This window comes from Pygoscelis adeliae, unplaced genomic scaffold, assembly GCF_000699105.1.
Source record: "Pygoscelis adeliae isolate BGI_AS28 unplaced genomic scaffold, ASM69910v1 Scaffold326, whole genome shotgun sequence".
Lineage (NCBI taxonomy): Eukaryota > Metazoa > Chordata > Aves > Sphenisciformes > Spheniscidae > Pygoscelis > Pygoscelis adeliae.
Window position 1 is genome coordinate 176,644 of NW_008824937.1, and position 22,037 is coordinate 198,680.

Sequence of the window (22,037 nt, forward strand, 5' to 3'; positions counted from 1 at the left end):
AAACCAGGGCAGACAATTGCACAGACTTGGCACTAAGTTTGCTGACTTTTTGCAGTAAGACGCCCTCTAAAACACCCAGGTAGTTTCCCACACATTTCTGGAAGACTGCCTCCTTCAACGACTCTGCTGTGCAGCGGGAAACCTTGTCAGAACAAGCGAGATCTTACCAACGCAGGTGGGGCTCACTGCTAGAAGCCAGTTCTTACTGCCCTTTGAGATAAGCAAATTGGAGTTAATCCATCAATTATGCAAACTGAAGACTTGATCCTTCTTCCTCATCTTCTATTTAAAGTTTTGGTGGAAGTAGGATTAGCAAAGTGAAGCTTTACACTGTAAAGACAGGAGAGCCAGGAAAGGTGCGCAGCATTCAGGCTTTACACAGCAGCACCGTAATGTAAAGTGCTGACAGGCGGTTTGCTGAAATGCTTTAATTCTTCTAAGACATTTACAGTATCTTCTGAAAAAAAGGAAGTACAGTCTACACAAGAACACCTCTGAATTTAAGAGTCCTTCATGGTGGTTTTTCAGAAGTCTTTCCTTTTAATTAGGCTCACTAACAGCCTCCATGCTAATTTGAGCTACAATTTTTTTACAAAACTAATTTTGTTATTGCACTGCCCCAACCTAGTTAGCACAAAATTTCAGGCAGATTCACCTCCAGCCCCCTTTGCTGGTGCAGTTGAGTGCCGTTTAGGACTGACCACACAGGCTCCCACCGTCTTCGCTGGAGCCAGCTTGTGGGACTCCGTCTGCAACCAAACCATTTGGTTATTAACTCTTTGAACCGACTTACACAACTAAAAGTCATTTTTCCTCTGCTTTGAAACAGACCCAATTTTGTTGACAGCTCGATGTTTCAACATAACTCTCTCACAAAGCTTAAGTCTTAGTTGCATTTTGGAGAAGAAAAGGGCTTTTGAGCACTTATTTGCTTCATTTTTTCCATTTCAAATTTGCTCAGTTTGCACAAAAGATATTTCTCTTAATTGCCAGCACTAGAAACAAACTGCGATCCGAAAAATCAAGTCGGGTTTTCTTGTACCTTATACAGCTTGTGCCAAAATGTGTTACTATATCAGCTGTTACAATCATTGGTAATAGGGAATGTTGGCACAAAAACACTGAAGAGGAAAGATAAGATGTTCTGTGACACCAAAATAAGCAGATGCCTCAAGGACAAAGGTACAACCTCGCTTTTTGACCAGAGCTTTACTAAATTAATCATCTCTACCTGTTGATCAAAGCCGTTTTCTAAATATAAATTGTACAGCAGCATTTAATGAAAAACTAAATTTTAAGTGATGACAAGCATTAATGAATATGCCAATTTCTTCATTTAGTTCGCATTTGTAACACTAGTATGAAGAAGTTATTTCACATATTTCCCTAGAGGAATTGCAGTGTTTCGTGAAGAAGCTCATCTTGCCCATTTTCACGACAGCCAGTTTTGGTGAACCAGGCTGTAAATGCACTCAGATGACTCCCTACGAGGGGCAACAAGCATCAACATCACAAAACCAAAAACTGTTCTCTTTGAAGTGAAACAAAGGAGCCATTTGATAGCAGGCTGCAGTAGCTCTTCCTCCAGAGGGAACCACTTCGCAGGCAGCAGCAAACACAAGGTAGACAGTGCTGGAGCTTTAACAGATGCTGGGGATTTCCCAACCTAACACATATTAGCACTTAGTATTTGCAATCCTGATCTCCAGCACCAAGCAGTTAATTTGCACATTAATTAGAAACAGGTCACCAGAAAATTGTGCCAGAACAACCTTTCTGTATTGACTAGAAAGGACAGCAAAGCATTTCTATGAAGTCTATATCCCTTTTAAGCACACTTCCATCTGCCTGTGAGCCACCCAAAAGTTCACTGTAAATCAAGGTGCTCCTTTTGTTGACCGAGAGCATCCATTTCAATACATGCATATCTCAGATCACTAAAACTGCTTTAAGATCAGACATCTTTTGAGACTTGCAAAACAAACAAGCAAGTCTGAGCAATGCTAGAGAAAACAATGGCAAATGAGTCTAACCAGAGAGTCTCCTTTTACCACGGTACAAAATTAAACAGAATTAAGTCTGAAAGGAAAGCATAGGTAAACTATGCCAGAGGGAAAGCTTAGTGACCGGTTAAATTTGTGCAGCGCTCAAGTCTGCATGTTCATCCAGTTCCGCTCGCTGGTCACATTCACTGGCAATGGCAGGATTAAGAAGAGAGGAGGCGGCGAGGAAAGAAGGTGTTATGGACATTTTAACTACCTGGAAATACTCTCTGTAGCATCCTTTCTCTTTGAACCTTCTTTTATACACTAATACTTAGAGTATTATGCTTAAATCAAATGCCCCTTCAGCTTAGTTTTAGGGGTCTTATGTTGCCAAGTCTAATAAAACTGAATTATTGCTGCTGTTTCTCATACATGAGACTCACCTCAACTTTTGAGAATTCACTGCATTTTCTCCAGAACCTCCAAGACTGATCACTTGAAGTTATTAGACAATAACTGCACGGTTTGAAAACAGAGAGCAATGCTGTTACAAGGCTATACCTCAGTTTAACACTACATTGTATTTTCAATTTTCTGTTGTTATTGCAAAGTCATAGGCAATGGACTTGATTTAAGACTTCCAGATGTCAAGCTTCATGTACACCTTTCAGGCTTTAACAAGCGCTCTTAAGTGAGACAGACTTGTTTAAGAAGTCTTGACCAGCTCCTTGACCGTGTTTACTGTTCTGCCTGTGGGACTTGCTAGATCTTGCCTGCCACTGTGGAGACCAAACTGGTCTTGAGGATCCACCCTGCTGGAACTTCAACTGCCTGGAACTGGCAGTTCGAACTGGGCTTTTAAAGATCCACCCTGCTCCACATCCCCTATCAATCTCCAGCTCTTTGTTCACGCTGGCACCCTGAACGCCATCTCAAATGCAACTGCTTGAGGAGCTGCACCACTCAAGTTAATGGTTGATCAAAGGTTTGGGTCTACACCACAACGTCCAGCTCAATCAGTAATTCAGTTCACAGCTCAGCCCTGCAAGCAACTCAGCTGGCCTAACTAAGCACACAGCAACAAGCTGTGGCACAGGAGGCTCCTCGTAAACCAGCAACAGCAAAGAAAGCATTTCACATAAACACATTCTACTTGAATGAACTAAAGCTCCAAAGATGTGCTCCAGGATATCCTTGCAGGAGAACGTAAAGCTTCTGTGAGATCAAGAAAAGGATTTTACATCAGCTCAGCTGGCTGCAAGGTTCTCTTTGATTTTTAAGAAGCAACAGCTTTTGAACTACTTGCAGACAGCCTGCAAAGGAGTCTGCATACAGTTACACATCCAGACATCCCATTTTAACACAGAATTAAGCAGATTTCTGAACACAACCATCAATATACCAAGCTGTGGACCACCAGCTGTGTTGCCTCTTCAATAATACTTACATCAATGAACGCAACTGCCAGTATCTGACCCATTAAAAAAAAAAATGTTTGTTTCAAGTACCTAAGAGATTGAATTTTAAGTTTTCCTCAACTATGTCATTAGCCAGGGAACTACAAAAAATTAAGCAGTAAAGGATGAAAACCCAGTACTGTTACTGTGTTAACTCCACTTTTGCTCCTAGGAAGTCTGAATGGCTATGGCCTTTCCTACATGTTTCTTAGGATGACATCAACCAGACACGATTTCTCACCAGCACAGCTCTGCCCTTGGAAATCCAAGCAGACACCAAATTACACAGGGAGAAAATCCTCCAGCCAGTACATGGGACCTGCCCTAGGAATTCACTGCAGGAGAACTACAGAACTCGTTTGCCTATTCTCAAAAGATTTGCCAGTATATTTGAAGTCTTTGATACGATCCACAGCTGTACAGCAGTTTCTTTTCCTTTAGCACAGCCAGGAGAACCTAGGTGAAAAGGGTATTAACAAAAAAAATAATCAGTAAGCCCAGCGGTTGGAAACCCCGTCTGTATTTGATCCCCACCTTCTTGCCAGAGACTAACTGCAAGATTGCAGGAAAGAATCACTGCGATTACAATCATTTACTGAAGCTGTTCAGTAAAGACTCTCTAAAAGCCATGAGCCAGTTCGGCTATGCCTTGTATGAGCACGGAAAGCACTGAAGAGTAATAATTATCAAATAATTATTTGTTAGACTTCTGTATATGAAAAAAAGCCGTCTTCCACTGACCCGCTGTTAAGGTTAGATCTTGTCCTTTTATATCCACCACTGGATGAACAGTTTCACTCCAGTTGGTACCCCTTGCCCACCCCTGTCTTTTTATATCACTGCCTAAGGTCATTTTTAGTACGGGAATGCGAGCCATCATCTGAAGCCACTCCTCTGAGCACACAGCACTGACTTGCTAGTTAATTTTATCTCTAGTCATGCTTGAACAATCTCTTGATAACATAACAGGGATTTTTTCCTTTTTTTAAACGAGCTGTATCAACAATAAAACAAAGCAGACGAGAGTTAGGCACAAAAGCAACAACATTAAACAAGATAAGAGAATACGGAAAGCAAACTCTACAATTTCACTAAAGCATAAAATTCCAACTTTCCCACTCACTGCTGAAGGAATACGGAGAACAAAGTTTGTTGGCTATTTTTCAATCTTGTGATCTTTCCGAAAACTTCAAGGAAACAGTATGCTAACATAACATCACACAACTGCTGCTTTCAGATAGCACAGGATGGAGGATCTCAAATTTATGAAAAGGGTGTGTTCGCTTTTCTGTAAGAGGGGGAAGAGCTGGATTCTGCCTCAAAGTCCCATGATTTCCACGTTAATCTCTTAACCCTGTTTGCTAACTGCCTGCTCCAGGGACTTCTCTCTTGCAAAGTTCAAGACCCAGCTGGACTCTGGTTTCTCTGGCTCCGAGTGACAACATCCCTCTCAAGGCTTCTACCAAGGTAACAAATTTTTGGGGTCTAATAAAAAAAGCTTTTAAGCAGATTGCTCATACCTCAGGAACCGGCTCCTCGAACTGCCTGCCAATTTCAATTCTGAAAAGCTCCCGGGCAAAGGATTTGTTCAGCCAGCCCATTAACCACTAAATCATTTCAGTGGGAGTCAGTGAGGGTTTATAATCTTCAGCAAGACCTACAACTCAGGATTTGTGGGTGTTTTTAAGTTAGCACCACCTGATGTTCATTTATACAGAGAATGCTCTACTTGGGATTCCCTTAATGAGGCTACTAGGCTCCTAACTTTCTTTTTACAAGGCACATGCTGCTTCTTACACCCCTTTGCCACCGAAGTATAGGAAGAGGGCAAGCCTTCAAGTGGTACAGCATTAATGCATCTGACAGGCTGCCTAAAGCCTTCGTGTGCATAGTCATTCCCTTGCTATGCAAGTCAAAGCAGGCTGCACAGATACTTTCCCATTGATACGATCAGTGCTGCTACCAACGGAGACCAGAAGCTGCAACGGGTTGAATACACACAAGAATAAAAGCCATCTGTCTGACAGACTTGGCATTCCTCGCTGAATACTGCCAAGAATTCATGAAACAAAACTCAAGGAGATGGTGTTGCAGGCTGTTTGCTGAAGGGTTACCTTTCCTAATCTTGGTTATGCATTCATTATCCATTTGCACACACACAGTGATGTATTAACCATGAACACGCAACACAGTTTTGCTAATTAGCTCAATGAGAAAAGACTAAACATATTCCAGCTTCCTTAATATGAACCAATTTAAAGACAGTACTTTATCCCTTAAGGGTAAAGCCGCCTGCGTGACATTTTTATTTAATATTAACGTTGAGTCCACTGAAATTCATACACAATACTCTGGGGAAAATCAAGTTTCTGAGATAACCTAAGAGGTGGTCCTTATATAGGTCACTTTAAGAACATGCATACACCAGCTAGTATTTACGAGAACTCTTTCTTCTTTTAGAAAACCACACACATCTGCCTTGTCTGGTCTACACCAGCATGTGCAACAGGTTCCAACCCTAAAGCAAAAAACAGACCACATTAAAGTAACCCAACTAATCATCCCATACATTTCAATACACTTATAGAAAAAATTATTCCAAAAAAATCATGTTCTCTCCTGCTATCTGCTCTCTCAAGCCCATTTATTCATCTGCACTTCCCATCAAAAATTCACAATTAATACTTTTGGAAGTGCTTAAGTCTTCAGCTTTAATTTAGAGACAGCCTCCAAATATATAAAGCCCTGGTGAACCAGAACTCTGCAAACCAAGTGCCTCCAGTTGTTTTGATTATATGCAGAAGATTTAAAATATATATATATATAGAGAGAGAGCAGGTTTTTTAAAAAACTATCTGCAAGCAGTTTGAGGTCTCCTGGGTATTGATCAGGAACTTAATAGAGTAATTAGCCAGGGTTCATTAAAACATGCTTCCATTAGCATCCCTAGATATATAATCTGAATTCATTTACACAGCCACGTGCCACAGGTGCAAAATTTTAACCCCCTTAAGCCCAGTTTCCCATAACATGGACATCTTTTCCCGTCAAGGCTTCACCAAGTCTTTGCCCTGTTTCTATTACATGGAACCGAAATATTTTCTCCTCCTGACTTTAGTATCAAGCTCCTCCAAAGGGTCTTGACTTGCAACTTCAGCCACCAAGGTTTTACCTGGATGAGCTGACACTGTCCAAATCTCTCCAAGGATGAGCGTGTCTGGAGCAGGGACCACTGAAACACATGAAGCTATGCCCAAGCACCACCATTCACAGCCAAACACGCTGAAACCAGCTCCCATTTTCCCTGTACAAGAACTGCTCCGTGTTTTGTTCAGCCGCCCTGGCCACAGGAGCAGCAGCCTTTAGCAGTGAAGCAGACAACTGTTAGATACTTATTACTCCTGGATTTAATTTGCTTCTGTGAGTCAAATCAGTGCTCACTTCATCAATTGCCTAGACCTCCAACTATTACCCATCACAGTGATTTATGTTAATAACACGCAGTGCATAATCATAAGATCATGCCTCAGTTTTACCTCCCTATGTATGGATGCTCATGCTAACAGGCTCTTTTAGAGCATCTCTCTCTATCCCATCAGCTCCGAGACTCTTAACCAGAGCGCCAAGCTCCTGAAGCAGCCTTACCTAGCCAGCAAGCCATCACACTTCAGCCTCTCCCAAAAACACTCTTCCTAGAAGTATCACAAAGCATGACAGAATAAAGCGAGACATGGCTTCTCAGACAAAGAGAAGTACTTCAACTTCTTCCTTGAAGTACTCTGCTGAGGTTTTAACGCATCGCAAAGGCAGCATAGAAAGTGGGACAAGAGCTAGATATCAAGGGTTAGCAGAGGCATGCAAGCCTCCAGGGAACGCTGACCTTACAAACAAGGCACCTGTAAAAGCACAAAAAACCTCCAGGAAAGGTTCGCTAGAACCTCTTAATCATCTTCCCCTCACACACGATAAACAAAATGCTTGGTTCGGAGAGGAAAAGCATAAATGTACATATAATTAGCCCATACTATTCTGTCATTAGTGAATGCCACGGCGTGCAGTGTTAAAGAGGAGAAACTAAATTTTCTATCGGTTGAAACACATGCTATCCACTCCTCCCCCAAACTAGCTAAATACATCCCTGAGACAATCCCTTCTTCAAAAACAAGCATTAAAACAGAGAAAAGCTCTGTAATCAAACAGCTTGGAAACAAATGAGGCAAACCAACTGCAGTAAGATCTTAGGGTGCCAGAGTTGCATCTAGTACTTGAAAGCTATACTGAACACGCACCGTTTTATCCAGAGAATTCACTCCCGGGAAAAGAGCTGACCACCTCGTCCAGAAACCGTTATGTTGGAACACTTCTGAATGAGTGACCAGACAGGCCAGCTTATTCCATAAACAGAAGAAAGAGACTGTTAATAAGGAAATCCAAGCTATAGCTGTTTCCCCTTACTGGAAAAGGGAAATCCCGAATCCTCACGCAGGGATTCAGCTGCAGCTGTTGATATACCTCTAGCATATATTCCCCTCACTACTCAGTCGATTGGGCTAACATGCCCCTTCACGCCATTTCAGACAGAGCCACTGCCTCTCTTATCTGCTATAGCACTGCTCCAAATTTACAGCAGAAACTATTTGAAACACCCGCTAAAAATCACCATTTGGACATGGGTACCTCAACACTAAGTAAATGGTCCAAACAGTCTAAATGAAGTCAACTGGGGTGTCTTTTTTTTTTTTTAATAAAACAGAAACAACGACAGATTACTCACAATTTGTTAAACATTTCAGAGAGAAAATTTCAGCTTAGGTTCAGTAGGACATTTTGTAAAAATACAAACACCTTATAAAAAATTAGGCCCTGATCACATAGGTAACAAGCAGTCAACTACGACACATCCATGTAAGCGACGTGCATCATTTTAGTCCTGCACTCAATTTAGTTTAAGCTCGGACAAGCCTGACACGTGCCAAGATTTAAAGCTATTAAGCTTAATTTCACATTTGGATCCCACACACCCTACCCAAGCAACCAAGCTCTGAACACAGAGCAAGCCTGAGGGGCTAGAAGCGCAGTCCCCCTGCTCCCTTCATCCTAAACTGTTTCATATTATGTTGTGTCACATTATTCAAATGCAAGTGTGGCCAACAGGCCTCCCTCCCCGCTCCACCGGCAGCTCTCCAGGGAACAAGGGTTATTTTCATAACTTTTATCTGTTGTTTTCCTCAATGAGGACTTTCTTCTCAATGGCGAGCGGCAAGTTTCATTGATAAAACTACCCAACTGCGTCCACAGTCTTAGAGCCAAGGGTAAGACGGAGCGCTGCCATATCCCCGAAGTCACGAGCGGTATTCATCACACACGTACCTCAGGCTCTTACACTCTCAAGCAGATACACAGCTTGTTGCAGATTATCTGCGACTTCATAAACACGTGCGAGAAACTTCACAAGACACATCGTCTACAGAATGTGAGGACAAGTCGCCCGGTGCCCCTTCCCTCCTCCACAGCTGCTGCCAGGGTCTCTGTCGCATTAAAAGGAGGAGTTCCAGTTTTCGTGAAGGATGAATGCCTAGGGCAATCAAATCCCGAGTATTCACCAGGCACATGAATATCAAATCTAAGAACAAATTAGCTCTTCTGGGCAGTAATATCCTACTCCAGATCACACTTCTCTTTGACAAGAACCTCAGGCATTTTGGTACAGAAATAGCATACTGCTGTTCTTGTAGTCCTAGAATTCCTTTTGGACTAAAACAAGTTGCAGATTTGCTCCAGAAGAAGGATGAAGCAACATTTCAATCCCACACAACATTTTTAAGACTCTGAGATGCTACAGGCAAAAGAAATTCTTCCATATTTTTCACAAAGCACTTTCCATGGATTAGAGCTAGCAACAGACAGTCAGAAAGGATGTGAAACACCAAGTAACTCAGATCTACGCCCAGTGCACTGTTACCTTTTGATACAGCAAGTCTTGCCAGTATATGTTAAATATGTTCGGGGTTTTTTTTGTAAGGAAGAACAAACATAGCTATGTCTCATTCAGATGAGAGACTAATTTTAAAAAATTATGCAATTTGCTCACCATTAAGAGATGCTACTCATTCCCAAGATTATACAGGTAAAGCTTGACTGTTATGGAACACGTAATGCTGAAAAGCAAAAGAAAACCAAAAAACCCTCACCTCTGCTCACGGCACCGAGACAGGCTCGCTGTTTTGCCCACGCTTTCAGCCTCTATACTATTCTACTGTTGCCAAGTACTGTAGCTGAGGAAACCAAAGCAGAGTTATTTTAACCTGCAGCTCCCGAAGTGACGCAGGATCATAACACAGGTTCTCATCCAGGTCCAGCCCAAGAGGTCATCAACCTCGGATACCCGTCAGATTTACAGTATCTTTTTCAGCTTGGACAGTCAGACCCAGGAAAGAACAAACGTGAGCAACCCAGTAAGACAAAAAACAGAGAAGGCTGCAAATTAAGAGCGTATCCCTGGGGTAACTCCACAGGAATGGCAGTTGATGTGGAAGTTCTTCTCCCCCTTGCACCAGGGCTGCAGCAGTCCACAGAACAAGATGCAAGATGTGCTTTACTAAGGTGGGTGCCAACAACTACCGCTACCTGGAACACCAGGATAGAAAGGATTTCTATCCTTTCCAAGTCACTGTTATTCTGGAAGATTCACGTGATCATGTACCTCTTCCAGGGAAAGGCAGCATCTTCCTACTGTTATCGCATCCAACCAAAAACTTCGGAACTTCAAGATAAATACTTCATGGTCAAAATCCCAGCAATATGTCATGCGATCCACGAAGAGATTCTAAGAGAAACCTCGTTTGCTTCTCTATGAAATCAATCATTCTTTCCAGCTCCTGTATTCACTGTCATCAGGCCAATTTTGTGATTTTATCAGTATCATGGAATATTACAGTCTATTTCTAGGAAAATAAGTACTTTCCACACAAGAGCAAGCTAGAATAATAGTTCCTGTACCTTGCCCTGCAAAGACTTATTTAAGATGATTTGGCTAGCATAGCTTTGGTTTGACATTTGAATACTAAGGGACAGAAAAATTCCATGTTAAAAAAAAAAATCCAAACAAACAAGAAGAGTGTCCACTTTGACTATTAATGACAGCTACATGTCCAGATGCTCCACACAAGCCTACTGCTCTAGTATCCCATGAGAAGTAGGAGTCCCAGCTGGGAAACAGCAGCAAAGAGCACTGCCTGCCTGAGACTGGATCCTCTCAGCTCCTGCACATCAGCTTCTAGAAGCAGCGAGGAGAATAACCCTGACAGCGTCATCCTTCCCTTCGTTTCCAGGTGGTTTCATGACTGGGAAAGTGGCTGTGCTGTGCAATTCTCCACCTACCCCGATCTCTTCCTATAAAAATGCTGATCCACTGACAACTCAAGTGGCTCACCTGTCCATATGGTTTCAGATTCACCAGCAAACGCAGAAGGAATCTCACTACTGAAGTCCTGGATTCACACCTGATCACGTGGTAAAACATACCCAAAATAGTGCTACCAAGGGACAGGACCCAAACTGATGAACTTCTTCCAGAGGGCAAAACAAAACAAATACGGAAGCAAACAGCACTGTACTCGCGCTGCCCAAATTTTACTCATGTGCAATGTTTTGAGAGCTCTGAGGCATTATTTTAGATACCTTTCAAAGATGACCTCTTGATTCACCTTATTTTATGGCTTTTAATGATACGAAAAGCATGCAACATACAAACAACTTACAGAAAACCATGCCAAACCCCCAAAGGGTTGTTCAGAAGTACTTTCAGCGACACGGTTCCCAAGGTAGTGAACTGTAGTATCAGCCAGCCTCCACAAGTTTATTTTAAATGGTTCCTGAGAACAAAACTTCAGTTGGGAAAGACTCTGCTGGCCCAATTTAAGATCAGAATCAAGGTATATGAAATAATACTCTGCTTTAAAAACTTTATTGCCTCAAGTTTAAGATATACAGAGGTTTTCAAACATTTTAGTATCTAACAGTCTATAAGCTACTCTGTTACCTTGCTCTTAACATCTTCCTTTTTTACCGTCCTGCTTGAATGGCTCAACATTAAGCTCACAGAGGGGCTTTTTTTTTTTTTTCCCAAGCCAAAACTTTGACCTCCAAAACAGAATCCCAATTCCAAATCAGTGGTCCCACTAGGTAACGCAGAAGTGATTACAGTCAGAGATCGAACTCCATCTCCCAACAGACCAAAGATCACTCTTAAGATGGCAACAACATGCTGCCATGTTATCAAAAGTTATTCACGATGTACCACTCTTAAGCCACAGGAAGGTTTTTGCCCAGTTCCATTGGCCCTAAGCCACTTCAGACAACACACTGGATAATACATCTGTGATGAGCCAACAATCAGAAGGTAAAGTGACTGGAGCACTGATTCTCACCTTCTCTTTTAACTCCACAACAGAGAAATCCAGGTTCAATACTCCTCCCAACTGTGTCCCTACCTCAGCTCTCCAGCATTCTTAGAAAGTTTTCAGAAAATGCCTTTTGCAAGTATTCGAAGTTTAAGATACTGTGAACCCTAGTGAGTAAAACAGACATTAGAAGACAACATTTATTAATATTTGAGGGCATCACAAAGTCATGATGGATTTCACTGTAATGTCTCAAGGGAGGAAAATATTTGGGGAAATTACTTTGGGAAGAGCTGACATACAAAGAGAAGAATTTCAATTCCATCAGCACCTTCCCTAGCAGAAGTAGTTTAGACTATGGTTCTATACAACAGGAGGCTGAAAGAGTTCACAAATGCCTGGAGGAGGGGAGGGAAACAAAAAACCCTGTAGTTTGTGGCTTGTTGCACGCTTTTCCCTTTGTGTAGGCCTTACCAGTGAGCTGCTCATAGAAAGGAAGCCAATGTAGCCTCAGAGCACATGAAAGGGGTTTGATGTGGACAAGCTTAAGCCACACCGCCGAGTACCTGAGCTAGAACAAACGCTGCATTATTCCAGGGAAGTCTGCCCTATTGGCTGCAGACATAGCAGCAGCGTGAGATGAGAGTATTATCAGTGATGGTTCACCGTATGTTCGGTGCCTGCTACAGCACAGGTAAAGCGTCATGAAACAAAAATATGAAACACAGCAAGGCTTTGTTTGTGTTCTGCGAGGAAAGTGCAGAATCACATCCCTCCTACAACTACTATTTTGCACATATACTTCTAGTTAAGGCTATTAACAATAACATTAGAATGAGCATACACCTTTAGAGCTGTGATTCAGTTGAGGGAAAAGCATGTTCCCTAGCACCACACCTTCCCAGATGACGCTGTTATCTGTTACCATTGGGATTCCTAGAGAGAGGACAAGCATTCGCCACGGGAGTCCCGTTCCACTACTCAGTTTAATAAAAATACAGGGAAGACTTACACCATAAACTAGTGTTTCAGCTTTTTCTTTTTCGGCTTTAAAATATAATGTTGCTTCATACGACTAATCAGAAACAAAATAAGTGAAGATGGCTGCTGATCGCTGCCTGGAAGCCTTCAGTTAAAAAAAGTAAGCGATGTTACTACATTCACAAAATCTTTGACTTCTGCTGCAGATAGCGACTCAAACAGCTCTCTGTTTTCCAGCAGCGACCGCCGTTAAGCATTTCCTAACCTGTACTTCCCTCCAGTAAGCATTGACCTGGTACGTCTGCTTTTCAGGCAGGGATTCAGCAGAAACTTCATCTCACTGTTTTAAACAGGAAAAAATGCATCATTAAGGCTGCCGTAAGAAATCTCCCATTCAAACCACACTTTACAGCACACCGAGTTTCTCCAAGTTCCACGCTGACTAAAAAGATTTTCCTGTATGTTGTTCTACACTACTCATTAAGAACGCCGTTCCAGTTGCCAACTATAACACGCAGACTTTTCCACACTTCTTTAATGACGCCACCTGCAACGTATGTACGTTACTGAAAAGCAGACTCTCGTCTGAAGACGGGGAGCAAGAAAGACTGCATCAGCATACTTGTTGCTTACGCAGAGTCGACTCTACAGACTTCAGTAAGATCAGATAGATGCCATCGTGAATTTGGATAGCTGTGTTACGGTGAGAGACCCAGCATCTCACCCCTCACGTGTCTCAAATATTGGAACACCAAAAATACAGTGCTCGTAGCATCAGTTCAAAAGTAACAATCAAAAAAGCAGCAGGGTCAACACAATGTCATATGTGAATAGCAATATAAAATGTTTGACAAATAAAACTCATGGCCAACAGTTCTCTCCACCCCGCATTTACTCAGAACCTTGTGTCAATGGAGACCAGATTCTGACTAGCCTGTCTGAATTCAACAATAAGAGGACCACATTAATATCGATTTGTTTAAATCACCATGAACATGGTTAAAGAATTGCAATCTCGTGAACAATTCATGTCGTAAATTATGACAACTGTGGTGTTGCAGTGATTTTACTTGAAGGTGGTTAGTTTTTCTGATTTTATGACATATGTAGATAGGCCACACAGACACTGACACAAGCAAAAAATCAATTTGATAATGAAAGAGCTTACTGTAAGCTTCTTCCAGATCTTATTTCAACTCAGCTGAGAACAGTGTAACAAAAGTTGACTCAGCTCAAATCAAGCCCGGACTGTTACAGAAAGTCTACAAGCCAAGCAGGTTAGTTTGTTTTGTTTTTTAGTTCTATCAAAACTTTTTGTAGGGCAATTACTTCAACACTTAAAAGAACGCATGCTCTGCTGAGTTTGTTCTGCAGTTCACTTGGTGGAAAGTATTTTATCCTGCGCTAACAGGACACTTCAGAAAAGAAAGTCTCAATTAGCAAACTACTGAGCATGATGAAGGCTGGTGAGCCTCCTATTAAGATTCAAGAGATCTAGACAGCAAACTTGCCACCAGATTAAGCTAGGCATTATTTTTTAAACAAAAGACAGCACATTTGCCTGAATGATTTTGCACAGCACGGCTGGAATAGCTATTTGTTATTAACCTACCCTGTTACATACAAGTACTTAATTATATCAACAAAACCAGCTGCATTCTCTAGAAGAGACTCAAAACTCCTTAGAAGCAAATAAGGAAATTACAAGAAGTTTTTCACAGAAGAGCACACAGTTCTACCACTAACTGCAAAAGAGTAAAATACTTCAGGCATGTAGAGAAACCATGAATACGTATTACATTAAATACTACCTTTTTGTCACCTCAGCAGTTCTTATGCATTGCTTCAGGCAAAGATGCAAATAATAACAAACGCAGCAAACAAACATTCCTGCCCTGCATGCTTAATGTTCACTTATCACTATGTTATTACCTGGCAAAAGACGTATTAGATGTGTCCCATTAGTCTTAAGCCACAGCACTGACAATAATAAAGACATCAAACGTTCAGTTTAAGTTAAGGCAAAATTTTAGACGTTGCAACCAAGTAATGCACTCTAATGCAAACACATGACATCTAAGCTTACAAAGCTGTAAGAGCTACAAGATACACTTATCCAAAGGAAAAAAAAATAAACTAAACTCAGGCACTACACCCCCAAAAAGACAGCATGGAGAAAACAGACACCTCTCTTAACTACTGAAGGCAATTCCTCAGCTCGGAGCTGCAGACGTTCAGACACCAGCGTGCCAGGACACAGCTTTTACGAATGCCACCTCTGCTCAGGAGTAGAGCAGTATGGGTTTTCATCTACTGTCTTGATGAAGAGAGGTTGCAATTATGCTACAAGCTGGTACCTGGGGAAGGGAGGATCTCTGCTCCTCACCTAACGCACTGCTACGGATGCTGATAAACTGAACATCCAGCAAATGAAAGTGTCCCACGATGACAAAAAATTATGAGCTAACAGAACTGAAAATTTTTTAGTGCCATAGCAACCAACTTCACAGACCTTAAAACTAGATTAGTCAGAAGATCAAAAAAACTATTTTGAGGCAAGATTTCAAATAAAAAGGCAATTACTTAGACCTTTTATTCATCCAATTCTTTGGGGTCTGTTATTAGGAAGAATAATTGCAAAGCTTTTTCCAAAGTGAGCGTACATTTTCCAAAGACCAAATCAAGCAGAGCCCACCGAGAAAGTGGTCCTTGCATGCAGGAAAGTTACACTGTAAAGAATATCTAGACATTACCTCTATACTAGAAAATAAAGACAGCACATAGCTTGCCTAGAATAATCTTTCCTGAAATCATTCCGTTCCAACCGTGACAACCCAAGGCAACACCAAGAGCTAGAGAGCTCTCCTTTCCTCCAGTACGAGGGAGGAGGGGATGCAAGCAGGGAAAACACAATCTAGCTGTACCTGTCTACTGCCACAGCCGACCAAGTCTTTGCTTTTCAATATATTCAGCTATTTGGCTCAGTAAATCACCTCCCTGTAACCGGACCTCTGCATAACACAGCTTTCTCAGTTCATCCTGAGCCAAGCTCAGACTGCGCAGCCTGCATCAAACTTTACTTCTCCCCTTGTATTTCCGTCCCTTTTCTCCTTGGTATTCAGAGCTGCAGCAGGCCAGCAGCGCCAGCTCGCTAGAGGAAGCAGACTTGTAAGATAATCCCTTTTATTAAGCCAAACATCCCAGGCCAAACTGATGCACAAACAGCTACCACAAATATCAGCCTGCCAAGAACAGCACAAAACTAAAAAAAAAAACCAAAAACCAAACAACCCACCCCCCAGAAAACCCACAAAAATAACTCTCTCAGATAAGAAGTGCAGCGACTGTTAAGATCGCGAAAGATATGGAGAACTAAGAACCTGTGCTTAATGCTCTGTTCAAAAGACTAGTCCAGGACCAAGACCATCTTACCCTCTAGTCAGCTCACACATGGCTTTAGTAAGATGAAAAGGGTAGTTTTAAATATTGCTACATCCTGAGATGAAGCCAAAGGCTGATGCCAAAGTAAGTAACCCAAACACAAATCAGACTTTTAAAGTGTATTTAGAATTTTACTTTAAGACTTAACTACAAAAGCCAGGAGGAAATTTGGCTTATGCTAGCTGAACACAAGGAGAAACAAGAACTTCAGACCAAAAATGTGGCTAATCTCTGTTAAGAAGCCAAGCCAAAGCTTCAGAGAGCGTTCCAGCCTTGTCTCCCATCATTTTCTTTTGTTGTTGCTCATGGGTTTTTTTTTCAAACTTGATCGTCTCAATTCCTTCCTCCTAGGTCCAACCATTCCCCTCCATGCACTTTGACAGATCCATCTTCCATTTTATGAATTTTAGAAGAAGAAGGGACCAGTCTTGACCATTCAAGTTAATTTGCATCTGCCACAAATCACTGTAAATTCTTCATTAAATTCAGTTTGAGACAGAATGGTATCTGGAAATTTCTAGTACAGATGCACAGGCTTCAACTCATACAGAGTCTAGCATCCAGTTACAGCCCAATAATTAACTCAATCTCTTAAAATTGCAATACATTTTTACTTGAAGTTAGCTCAACTTCAGCTACGGGTAAGAATTCTCCTTTTTCTTTTTTTCTTAAGGATGTAAGAGTTTTTAAACTCCCGTGCCCTGTACAGGTGGCTTTGAATCATCACCAGGTCAATATCCCTTACAAAAAAGGGAAAGTGTAAGCAAAGCCCTTGGCAAGGCTTAAGGTACATTTTCCAGGTTTCTGAGCATTGCCTTTAAAAAAAAAAAAATCCCTTTGCCTGTTGTTATCTGAACCAGATGATAATGCTGTAGGCACTGCAAGAGCATCACCGGAATACTAACTGCCTACTCCTTTGCAATAGTAATGATGAGAGAACCAGAACAGCCTCCATCCCACAAGTATGTACTTACCACCCTGAGAAACTGGCAGTTCCCATTCAAAACAGCTCACCTGAAAGCCAGGGAGAATGCCTGGAGGTTTTGTGGGACAAAAGCAAACTATAAGCACTGAAGGAGATGGCCAACTCAGTAAACAGTGCCTTCATTATTTGCATTTCCTAAAAACTAGCCCACCCCCGTGCTATGTTTAATCCACAGCCCTCAATTACTTACAGCTCTGGCCAGGTAAACAGTCATTTGCTGCCACAGCCCAGACAGCTCAAAAAAGGTACTTTAAATGCCAGCCTCCACTTGTGCATGGGAAAGCTGTGAGAGACAGAAATAACATGAGTACGTGCTCAAATATGAGATAATGTCACATGCTGAGTCAAAACAAAATCTTTGCCCTTCAACACAACAAATTATGGAGATAAAAGGGGGGGGGTGGGGGGAATCAAGCTACCGTGACAGATCATGCTTATCCACCTCAATGCAACCAAAAAGCTTCAGGGAAGCCTTCACATTTCCAATCCCTTTACCAAGAAAGTAGAAAAGCTAGAGAACAAGCACAGGGACTGAGCACACACGACTTTTCCTACAACTACAGTATTACCAAAAGAGATGAAGACTCCAAACGCGCATTACTGTCTGGCTTCTCTTTTTCATCTATAATTTTAAAACTTAAGTAATTTGACTGGCACTATTTTATCAGTACACTTAAGGAGCTCAGGTACATACAGAGCAAGAATAAAACATTTATACAGAAGAAACGTGCCAGTTCCCAACCCAAACGTTACATGCTTCCTACTCTGTAAGTCACATCAAATTAATTTTCTGGCCTTTTACACTGACTATGCATCTCAAATAACAGGAAAAATACTATTCTTAAAATACACAGCTTTAAGATTAACTTGTTTTGTTCTTAAGGCAATCCTCAACGTTAAGAGAGCCTTATTTTTTCCAGAAAGCAGAGCATTCAGGCTCAATTATGCTGTCCCCGCCGTAAAGGTGCTACCAAAGAAATGGAACCATTCAGGATGAAGAAAGTAGCGGGAGGCCAAAACTTTGATCTCTAATCCCAACTTAACCACAACCATTTGATCTTAGAAAAAATGCAAAAAAAAAAGCATTAACGTTATATAGATGGATATAATGCTTTAAATATTGCATAATCTTTACAGGCGCGATGCAAGTAAAGCTCAACAATTATGACATTAAGTTACTTCACCGATTAATCAGATCTAAGGTATGTTTTAACAGTAAAATTAGGCTCCACTAATAAGCCAGATAAAAGAGCTACACCGGTTAAGATATTTTCATACCTGCCAATGTTTCCTACCTCAAATTCAACAACTCAGTCATGCTTTAAATGCTAAATCATCATTAATCATGCAAAATTTACCTAGCAAATATATTAATATTTCATGGGTTTATTTATACTATAACCACCATGAAAATTAGTTTAATAGGCAGCCCATAAAAAACGGTTTAAAGGCTGCAGTCTATGTTGAGTGAAAGGCAAGCTCTGAAGTCTCTCTAGAAACAGGCTAGCAACCCGAATCGCTTCAGAAAAAAGCACTTTTAAAACACATTTTTGAAAAACAGAAGTATACGCCACCCCGTTACACTCTTTTTATGTCTTGGCATAAAGTTATTTGGATAACAATTAAAACATTGATGACAAAATTTAAGTGACTCAAAAGAGTAATATATCCAGTGCACAAATAATTTTAACTAGAAGGAAATTAATTCGCCTGGAAAATGCACTAAAACATGCGTCTGATCCTATTTTCTGATTATAGTCAAAGATATTTAAGCTGACTAGCTCTGACCACTACCTCCTCCGATTGAGGAGCATCCCTCCCTTTCTTCTACTATAGAAGGAAAGCAGAAAAGCATGATTGTCCCTTGATTTCTATCTTTCAAACAGTTGAACAACCTGAAACGCAGAAGAGTTCTGCACCTGCAGAAGTGGACTCTGCACTAGGTCAATTAAGCATTTCATTGACTTGCTGGAAAATCAGTGGTAAAGTATTTGATATCAGTCTGGGGGTCTGACTTTTTTTTTTAAAAGAATTCTAAAAATATGCAGTGCTTAAATACCTGTGTTGATAATACTTTACTTTGACAGTCTAGAAGCAACCTCTCAAAACCAAAACTTTAAAATTTATGATTTGGGGGTTTGGTTTTTGTTTGGTGTTTGTTTTGTAGGTTTTTTTACTGTTTTCTTTTGTTTCAAATTATTCTTTACTCAATATTTGCGTTAAACAGCTTCTCTCAACATTCGCCCTACAAGGTAGGCTCCTGTACCCATCAACCACAGGCTTGACACTCCTGTTTCTTTAGATTCAGGAGAACTACCTAGCAAAAGCAAGGGAGGACTTACTCTAAAGACACCCACACTAACAAATCAGCAGATACTGAAACAATGCGATCGCATTCACACTGGCTAACAAAAAAGCACAACACTTCTTTTCTCTATACTTTATGGACTCAAAAGGAAGGTTTCAAGCAGTTGTTTCCCCTGGTTATTCAAATTTAAAAGCATCCTAACTTTTCTGTATCACACAAAGAAGAAAAATCAACGGATAATCAGTATAATAACAGTAACAGCCCCAGTTGCAAACTGAAAGTTCCTCCACTTTAGAGGAACATTTCTTATGAGAAAAGTAAGATCATCTTAAGCACCTATGGAAAAAACTCCATCTAAAAATCTTACTTGCTACTTGTAGCGAAGCAGTGTCCAAATACTGTCCTCACTGACGTCACCACACACACAGCAACTCCCCCAAATCTTCCATTTACTATAGCCTGACTTTTTTTAAGTGGGCTTGTATGACTTAGACTAGTTCCCCACCCATTTTAAAATGCAATTGTCACTTTTCTGGTATCGTCCAAAAAAGCTGTCAGATGCTCTAGGGTCAAAAATAAAAGTTAATCAACAACAGTAACAGCTCATATGTCTATTATTTCCTCTGCTGTCACCTCCAATGCAAAGGAAACATCTGAGACATCTGACCCCGTTCCCTATCACCCAATGCGCCACCCAATGTTTACAACTCATTACTTCTACTCAGAGTCTAAATATCAAGAGTTAAACAGTGGGGATACACAGGAGTCAGTTATTTTAATTCACTTCTCAGAGCAGCGCTCTGGGAAGTCATTTTTATACCAGGATACAGCCCATCACATCTGCGTTACAGCAGGCAGACTGTGAGTCTAAGACCAGCTGACAGTGGTCTTCACAGGCTGACAGACAAATAAGGATAAGGCTGCAGACGGGCACCTTCAGAGAGACAACTCAATCCAAAACGACCCCAAGATGTCCTATCGATGCCTGGCATGTCCCAGGAAGATTCACCTTCGGCACTGGATATCAGACAGCATTACAGCTAGACAAGACCAACAGCCAGCAAACTACTGACATCAAGGCAGACTTTAAAAGGCGAACAGGAAAACCACAAGCAAGACACGACATTCAAAAGACAGTGGAATTCTCATGAGATACGCAGAACCAACATAAGGGCTTGTACTGGCTGAAAATAAAGCATGATGCGAAGCATCCCTTCATCTGTTGCTTCTCCCTGCACACCCCTGTGCCCTAGCCCTGCACTCACCCCCCTCTGTGTTTAACTCAGTAAAATGACAAAACTAGTCCAGCAGAAAGCCGATAAACTAGACGATAAAAAGGTCCACCTCACTAAAATGGCAGAAAACCAGTAAGCACTGGAACTGTGAAAAGAGAAGGGAGGGGCCACACAACTGTAAAGAAAGGAACAACAAGCACTTGCCTTTTTGGCAGGCTGGTAGCTTGCGAGCCACCGCCCGTAAGCACAGCTTCTGAGATGGCCTCAGAGACGGTGCCTCCCTAACAGGGGGTCCCAAAAGGTCCCAGACAGGTGGAAGAAACTGTAAGCGACAAGTTATTCATAAAGCAAGTATCAGAGCATTTTAGAACTGTGACAGACGTTGCATCAGGACTCATTTAAAAAAGTCTGCCACGAGTGTCTTACTAAACTACCTGTCCCAAATTAAAACATGAAGCTAGACAAAAAAAATCGAAATTATTTTTGGATTTTAAGCCAGGAAATCATCCCTGACAGTTATCGGTTCAAGACTCCCCTTGATGAGAGTAACCATTAAGTCACTGCCATCTGCTGTCTCTGCAATAGCAGACAAGAAACGAGCGCAGGCTTTTCCTGACTGCATTTCCACTTGATAAAACACCGTTAAAACTGACCCAGCCTGACATTCCCGGACCTCACAGCAGAGAAGCCAAGAACTAAACACACCTCAACACCAAAACAGCTCACCAAGGACGCCTCCCCCAAAGGCTTCGTCAAGCTGAGCAAGAACCACCACGGAATGAATGAAAAGACGGGGCTAGAAAAGACTCTGAGGTGGCAAGTCAGTTTTTTCTGGAGTTAGACTTAAGCCACTCACGACAGACGTCTGGGGACAACGCAGATCGCCCAGCCAACCTCCCCGCATAAACTAAGCCAGGTCTAAAGGCTGTAAATCCAGTTTCATACACGCACAGGCAAGCACTTGGAAACCAACCACCTCTGCGGCTGAGCTTTACACGAAGGTGGGAATCGGAACCTGAAGAAAACCCCTTCTCGGGTCACCGCCGCTACCAGCAAGGCACCTTTTTCCTCAGCGCTAGGCGGGCAGCACGCTCCCCAGGCCCTGAAAGCGAGTAACTCTGGAAGGCACCAAAGGCAAAACAAAGCCATCCCGCCCAGACCTCTCCCTCCCAGCAGGGCGCTGCTAGGGCGGCAGCGCAGAGCCCGGAGGTGCAAATAAAGAGGGGCGCCGGCAGGAGAGAGG

The 22,037-nt window shown here is 41.8% G+C and overlaps 1 protein-coding gene across 1 annotated transcript in view; it reads right to left on the reverse strand.

Annotated features, from left to right (window-relative positions):
• Positions 1-5,043, reverse strand: part of GLG1 (golgi glycoprotein 1) — a 66,777-nt gene extending 61,734 nt beyond the window's left edge. The window contains exon 1 of the mRNA XM_009325364.1: positions 4,963-5,043. Within this exon, the coding sequence (XP_009323639.1) occupies positions 4,963-5,043 (81 nt within the window). The remainder of the gene's footprint in view (positions 1-4,962) is intronic.
• Between the last annotated feature and the right edge of the window lie 16,994 nt (positions 5,044-22,037).